Raw genomic sequence first — 7458 nt, 5'->3', positions numbered from 1 at the left:
TCCCCAGATTCTTATTAGTATTGAATAAAAGAATTAGCGACAACGTATCAGTTTTTAAGGGGGAATTTGCAGCAATTTACATTGCAGTTAATTGGATTTAGGAAAATAAAGCAAGAATAGTAGTCATGTGCTGGGATTATATCGTGCATTAATCAGCATAGAAAACATAGCTTCTGAAACAATGCAGGATTTAACATATGAAATAGTACAAACAATCTTTAGGGTAAATTAAGGTAATATTTTTTTATTATTTCTGGGGGTACCTGCTCACGTTGAAGTTGAGGGAAAATAACCAGCAGATAAATGTGTAAAGCAAGCAACAACTAAAACTGAAATAAACACGGATATCAATCACAGTAAAACAGAAGTGAAAAGTTTAGTTAAGAAATAACTTAATGAAAATGGCTGGATAGTTGGAATAAATAAGGAAAAAGGAGGCAGTATTATAAAGTCCAGTGGAGTGTGGGAATAATAAGAGGAGGCAATAGAAATATTATGGAGGAGGACATTATTACAAGAATGAGGTCAGGACACATATCTCAATAGTTCATTGAAATGAATAGGGAAACATTCTGCACGGGCGTACGATCATTGTAATCAAATAGAGAATCTCAAGCACGTAAAATAATAATGACATATAAAAGAGATAGGAAAATAATAAAAATAATTGGTGAAAGTGGAGTAGTTTAACAGTGGACGATATATTAAGATTGAATACGAAACATGTATGGTAAAAATCAATAAATACATTTTAAGAATGACAGGGTTAAATAGAATAATTTAGAGTAGGGTTCCATCATATTTCACGCTCCATATCAGTAAGTGGCAGTAATGCGCTTCTCAAGCTCTCTTGCCAACTGCCAATAAAAGAGAGAAGAAGAAGATTGTTCACCGTTTGTTTCTGTCCTCCAACAACGGAAAGGAAAAGCTGGGACCCTGGAAGTGTGTATAATAAGTCCAGTGCTATTTTCCATGATGATAAATGAAGTGTTTAGTGAAGTGGAAGGGTTAGTGGAGGTGGCACTGTTTGCTGATGATAGGGTGATGTGGAAGAGAGGTGGAAATATAGAAATCATATAGAAAAGAAGATTCAAAAAGAGGTAAATAATGTTCAAAAATGGTGAACAGCTTGGGGTTTAAGATTCTCTCTTGGAAAGACTAAATTCATACATTTTACAAAGAGGAAAGTTCAAAACAAGCTCCAAATTAAACGCTATGGAGAAAATATAGAAGAGGTACACATATTTAAATATTTGGTAATATGGATTGATAAATATATTAACTGGTCAACCCACATCAGCAAAATGGAGAAAAATAAAAAGGTGTTAAATATAATGAGGGCTTTGAGGGGCAAAGATTGATAGGCAGACATTGAAACCAATACATGTTACTTTAATTCAATCTGTATTTGATTATGGATGCATCATTTACCAATCTGCTTCAAAAATATTACTTGGGAAAATAGACAGGGTCCAGTCACAGGCTTTGAGGTTATGTTGTGGAGCTACTAAACATGAGACATTAGACATGAGAAGAGATCAACTATCAGCAGTTTATTGGGCAAACATAAAAGGGTCCAAGCAAGGATATCCTACTCATCAAGTGTTATTAGTAAACTGCCAAGAAAAGAGAAAAAAAAGACTGAATTGTTTCAGTGGGAGAGTGGCCGTGCGCAACCCGAGGGTCCCTGGTTCAAATCCCACCTAGTACCAACTTCGTCACGTCCGTTGTGTCCTGAGCAAGACACTTCACCCTTGCTCCTGATGGGTGCTGGTTGGCGCCTTGCATGGCAGCTCCCTCCATCAGTGTGTGAATGTGTGTGTGAATGGGTAAATGTGGAAGTAGTGTCAAAGCGCTTTGAGTACCTTGAAGGTAGAAAAGCGCTATACAAGTACAACCCATTTATCATTTATATGTGAAAAAGCTCAAATTGACTACCCGTATTTTAAAGTTAGCCCGACAGTACCAATCCCTGCAATTCCGCCTTGGATGCATGACAACCCAAATATATATATGCAATTATTAAAGAATATAAATTTAAATAGTTACCAGGTAGAACAATGGATTGAGGGAACGTTTTTAAACAACATCATGGGATACACAGATGAATCAAAAACTACAAGCAATAAAGTAGGAACTGCAGCAGTTAACTCACAAGGAAATATTAAATAAAAGAATCAATGATAAGTTATCTGTTTTTACGGGGGGAATTGGTCGCAATGTATATGGCAGTTATTTGGATAGAGGAAAATAAAGCAAGGAAAGCAGTCGTGTGCTCGGACTCCAGCAGTGCATTGATTAGCATAAAAAACATACAGAAACAAGACAAGATTTAGATTATGAAATAGTTCAGGCAATCTGCAGTATAAATAAAGCGGGAGGAGTGGTAACATTTCTTTGGGTTCCTGCTCATTTAGGAGTTGTGGTGAAGGAATTAGCAGTTACGCAAAACAAACAACCACTAAAACAGAAATAAACATGAAGATTAAAGGCCTACTGAAACCCACTGCTACCGACCACGCAGTCTGATAGTTTATATATCAATGATGAAATATTAACTTTGCAACACGTGCCAATACGGCCTTTTTAGTTTATTAAATTGCAATTTTAAATTTCCCGCGAGTTTCTTGTTGAAAATGTTGCGTAATGATGATGCGTACGCGTGACGTCACGGACTGTAAGGAAATATTAGCGCTGCCCCACTAGCGGCTAAAAGTCATCTGCTTTAATGGCATAATTACACAGTATTTTGGACATCTGTGTTGATGAATCTTTTGCAATTTGTTCATTTAATAATGGAGACTATAGAGAACAATGCTGTTGATGGAAAGCGGTGGATTGCAGCTGTCTTTATCACCGAGACACAGCCGGTGTTTCTTTGTTTGTTGTGAAGCAGATCGGTCAAGCGAACATGTTTTCTCTGCGCCAACCAGCATGTCTTTGGATGGGATAATTGTGATATTAATTCTTACCGGAGCAATCTATGAATTATGGGACTTTCTTCTGTAGCTGTCAAAAAAGGCAGCTGTGAGCTCGGCTCCTCGGCTTCTCTCTGTGCGTGTTCACCGCAGCCATCCGACCTCGAGGTATGTCTTTAGAATCTCACTAAAACACTATTAAAACAATAAGCAGATAAGGGATCTTCCAGAATTATCCTAGTAAATGTGTCTAATTACATCTGAAATGCTCACACTGCCGCCGCCCACAGCCATCGCTTTTTTTTTTTTGTAGTCCTTCACTATCAATATCCCAATTCACAAATATTTCATCCTTGCTCAAAGTAAAGGGGAAATTGTCGCTTTCTTGGTCCAAATTGCTCTTACTGCTGGTGGCTTCCATTAAAAACAATGTGAATATGTGTGGAGCCCTGCAACTCGTAACGTCACGCTTACATACTTCCAAGGGTAAAGGCAGGGCTTTACTATTAGCGACCAAAAGTTGCAAACTTTATCGTCGATGTTCTCTACTAAATCCTTTCAGCAAAAATATGGCAATATAGCGAAATGATCAAGTATGACACATAGAATGGACCTGCTATTCCTGTTTAAATAAGAAAATCTAATTTCAGCAGGCCTTTAAGCACAGTAAAGAAGAAGTGAACAAGATAATTAAGATAGAACACAATAACAAGTTTCAGGATAATTGGAATAAGGAAACAAAAGGTATGGAGTATTACAATGTCCAGAGGAGAGTATGAGTAATGAGAGGAGGCAAAATAAATAGGAAGGAAGAAGACGTTATTACTACAATGAGATTAGGACATACATAAATAAAAGGAAACATAATACAGGACTGTGTGACTATTGCCACCAGAGAGAAAGTGTAGGACATGTTTTAATACATTGTAGGAAATAAAATAGAGAAAGGGAAATACTGGAAAGTAAGTTAGCGAAAGAGAAGATTAAATTAGCAGTGGAAGATATTTTAGGTTTGCACTCAGAACATATAGGTTATAAAACATTATACACATTTTTAAAAAACACGGGGTTAAATAAATGAATACAGAGTAAAGAAGAAGTGAACACAGAGTTGATACAATACAGAGTATTCTTTTATTTATCCACACTCTATTACAGTGGGTGGCGGTTATACACACCAGAAGGTTGCTTGCCAACCGCCATTAAACAAAAGAAGAAGAAGAACGGAAACGCGGTGACTTGTTTTCACGTCGGAAGTAAATTCACGGCGGACCATTACACCCAACGCGGAGCAGCTGGCAGTTTTCAAGTGCAATACTACTTATTTTTGTAAATTGAAATTAAATAACAAACTATTCTTTCATCTATTCAGATTTAAAATCACCGTTTTTGAATTGTACGAGAAAATGTTTACCAAGCCGTTTCGCGTTAAATCAAACACCGTAATGAAGGCATCGGATAGGTGAGTGAGTCATTTGCTTATTGCTCCCTATTATTAAAATACTCACCCTCTCATTTTGTCATAAAGACAGAAAAAAGTCTGTTCATCAATCACCGTAACAGTGCAACATTATTATTTGCTTGTCCAGGAACTGCTGATGTAAAAGCACATCTGAACCATTAGGTTGAGTAGTGTATTTTTCCCACTGTACAAAACAAACATGTATTATCTTCATCCTAGTTTAATGGTATTTCAAAACCCAAGTTAGTTTGGCTATTTCTCCATAGTGCCCTATTAAAGAAAACTGTATTTAATTACCTTTGAGTTTGTGAGTTTGTTGGTAATAAGCCCACACATATATAGGTGCTGTAAGCACAATACCAATGGCGCGCATTTTGCAAATTTAATGTCATATCAAATCAAATGTTTATTGGATTCATCACTATACAGTGTACATCCACGACAGAACTACTGACTAAACTACTACCAAGTGTGGATTCAGGCCGGGTGGCCTATTGCAAGTTCCAGGTAACCTTACATTATTATATTTTATATATACTAAACCAAGTTGTGGTAGTAGTTTAGTCTATAGTTCTGTCGTGGATATAAACTGTATAGTGATGAATCCAAAAAACATTTGATTTGGTTTGATTTGACATTAAATTTGCTAAATGCGGTTGCGCATTTTGCAAATTGCGCGCCATTGGTATTGTGCTTACAATATAGGCAGTACGTTCATGCTAAAATCGGCTAATAATTTAAGCATCCATTCAGAAGAAAACAAGAGTGACTATTGGGTTTGTCATTCTTGACTTTAAATAAATTACATTTGAATATTTATTTACCGTATTTTTCGGAGTATAAGTCGCTCCCGACTATAAGTCGCACCTGCCAAAAATGCATAATAAAGAAGGAAAAAAACATATATAAGTCACACTGGAGTATAAGTCGCATTTTTGGGGGAAATGTATTTTAATTAAACCCAACACCAAGAATTGACATTTGAAAGGCAATTTAAAATAAAGAATAGTAAACAACAGGCTTATTAAGTGTACATTATCTGACGCATATATAACCAACTGAGAAGGTGCCTGGTATGTTAACGTAACATATTATGGTAAGAGTCATTCAAATAACTATAACATATAGAACATGCTATACGTTTACCAAACAATCTGTCACTCCTTATCGATAAATCCCATGAAATCTTATACGTCTAGTCTCTTACGTGAATGAGCTAAATAATATTATTTGATATTTTACGGTAATGTGTTAATAATTTCACACATGAGTCGCTCCTGTGTATAAGTCGCACCCTCGGCCAAACTATGAAAAAAAACCTGAGACTTATAGTCCAAAAAATACGGTACATGTTACCTTAAAACATTCTTAAGGATATGTCTCATTGCCGTGACATACAGTTGTGTTATGTCTTTAGGAGAAAGCTTAAGGCTGATATATCGGCAGCCTTTCCCTCCCTGTCTTCTGATGAATTAACTGAGGTGGTCCCCAACAAAGAGGAATTAAATGTTGTGAAGATTTACGCACACAAGGGAGACACGGTGACATTATATGTTCTTCATAGAAACCCACTGTTTTTTCAACTGGAGAAAAACCTGTATCCTACAGGTAACGCAAATAGTCAAATCGGTCTCACAAAAATGACAGTAACTTAATTTAATTTCACTATGTATGTATTTATTTAACTGAATGTTCATCTTTTAATAGTCTATATGCTTTGGCGCTACCCTGATGCTCTACCAACATTCAGGACATGGCCTCCTGTACTTCACAAGTTGATTGGAGGAGCTGGTAAGCTTCTTTTTTAATGCCTGTAAAGACATATTTTACAAATGCATATGAGTATCACCATATATGATGTATTCTTATTTAAAATACAATAGAACCTCAACATACAACTTAGTTGGGTCTGTGATGGTGCTCTTACCTCAAAACACTTGTATCTCAAATCAAGGTCTTGCATTTACATTTATTGAAATCAATTTAATCTGTGCTTGGCCCTCCCAGGACATACAAATTTTAACATGTTACAGCCCTTTCGAAAAGAACAATAAACATTTAGATTATAAATATTGTATGATAAACATTACAATAGAATGTAGTAGTCACAAATTCAGTAGTTTTATGTAGGAACGTAATAATAATGTACAGTATGTACCATGGAGAATGGACTTCCATGGTATCTCTTTCTAACTGCTTCCCCATGAAACAAACCATTAGCAATTTCTCAATTTTTTCATTAATAATTGGTCATTGTTTCGTTATTATTTCAACATCTTTGTTTGATGTTATTGACTATTTGCTTCAGTGTGGTGCAGAATAGCAATGCTTGGCTCCGACCGCTACATCAAGTTGGCCAGCTGAATGCTTGGTCATATTTTTATTTCTTTAATCTAATGACTACAATCCACTACTTTTTGTAGCACTGTCCTTCACACTCACTTTCATCTTTTCCAAGTTTGGAAAAAACAAATCTCTAGCTTTAAGCTAATGCTAACGAGTAAGACCAGTTGTTTTGGGCAGATCTTACATTGTTCACTGTGGCATTTGCTATGCCAACTAATGTTGGAATTTCTTGTAACTCAAATGTTTGCCGGCATCTTAATCCTTGATCCTGCCAGTAGCATATGCTTGTCTCAAAGATTAAGCCATGCAAGTGCAAGTGCAAACGAGTTTGACAGCCCTTATCTCGAAACACTCTTAATTTGAGTTATTGTACCAGTGGGCACTGTGTATTAAGCATGTACAGTTTCTGAATACATTTTTGTCCACAGATCTCATGCTTCCAGGTGTGGTGCCGCCTTGTAGCGGACTCCCAGACTTAAAACAGGGAGACAGCTGTGCTGTGACAATTGTCAATAACAGGTACAGATCATATAAGGTTTTGAAAAGTTTTTTTTATTAGACCCGTTACAGTTTTTGACATAACTCCTTGTAATTATTCCAGAGCTCCATTTGCAGTTGGCACAGCGGCAGTTTCCAGTGCAGAAATGCTCAGTTTGGGTATGAAAGGGCGAGGAGTATGCATTTTGCATACATACATGGATCATCTCTGGTGAGTAGTTTCTTTTTTTATTG

General features: G+C 36.4%; 1 protein-coding gene across 1 annotated transcript in view; it reads left to right on the top strand.

The window, feature by feature from the left end:
- Positions 1–4141: 4141 nt before the first annotated feature.
- eif2d (eukaryotic translation initiation factor 2D) overlaps positions 4142–7458 on the top strand; it is a 34347-nt gene continuing 31030 nt past the window's right edge. Inside the window, exons 1-5 of the mRNA XM_061904211.1 lie at positions 4142–4380; positions 5798–5988; positions 6088–6171; positions 7155–7245; positions 7328–7435. Coding sequence (XP_061760195.1) covers positions 4325–4380; positions 5798–5988; positions 6088–6171; positions 7155–7245; positions 7328–7435 — 530 coding nt within the window. The 5' untranslated portion in view covers positions 4142–4324. The remainder of the gene's footprint in view (positions 4381–5797; positions 5989–6087; positions 6172–7154; positions 7246–7327; positions 7436–7458) is intronic.

The sequence above is a fragment of the Nerophis ophidion genome, linkage group LG06, assembly GCF_033978795.1.
Source record: "Nerophis ophidion isolate RoL-2023_Sa linkage group LG06, RoL_Noph_v1.0, whole genome shotgun sequence".
Classification (NCBI taxonomy): Eukaryota; Metazoa; Chordata; class Actinopteri; order Syngnathiformes; family Syngnathidae; genus Nerophis; species Nerophis ophidion.
This window is presented reverse-complemented; position numbering and strand designations above follow the sequence as displayed.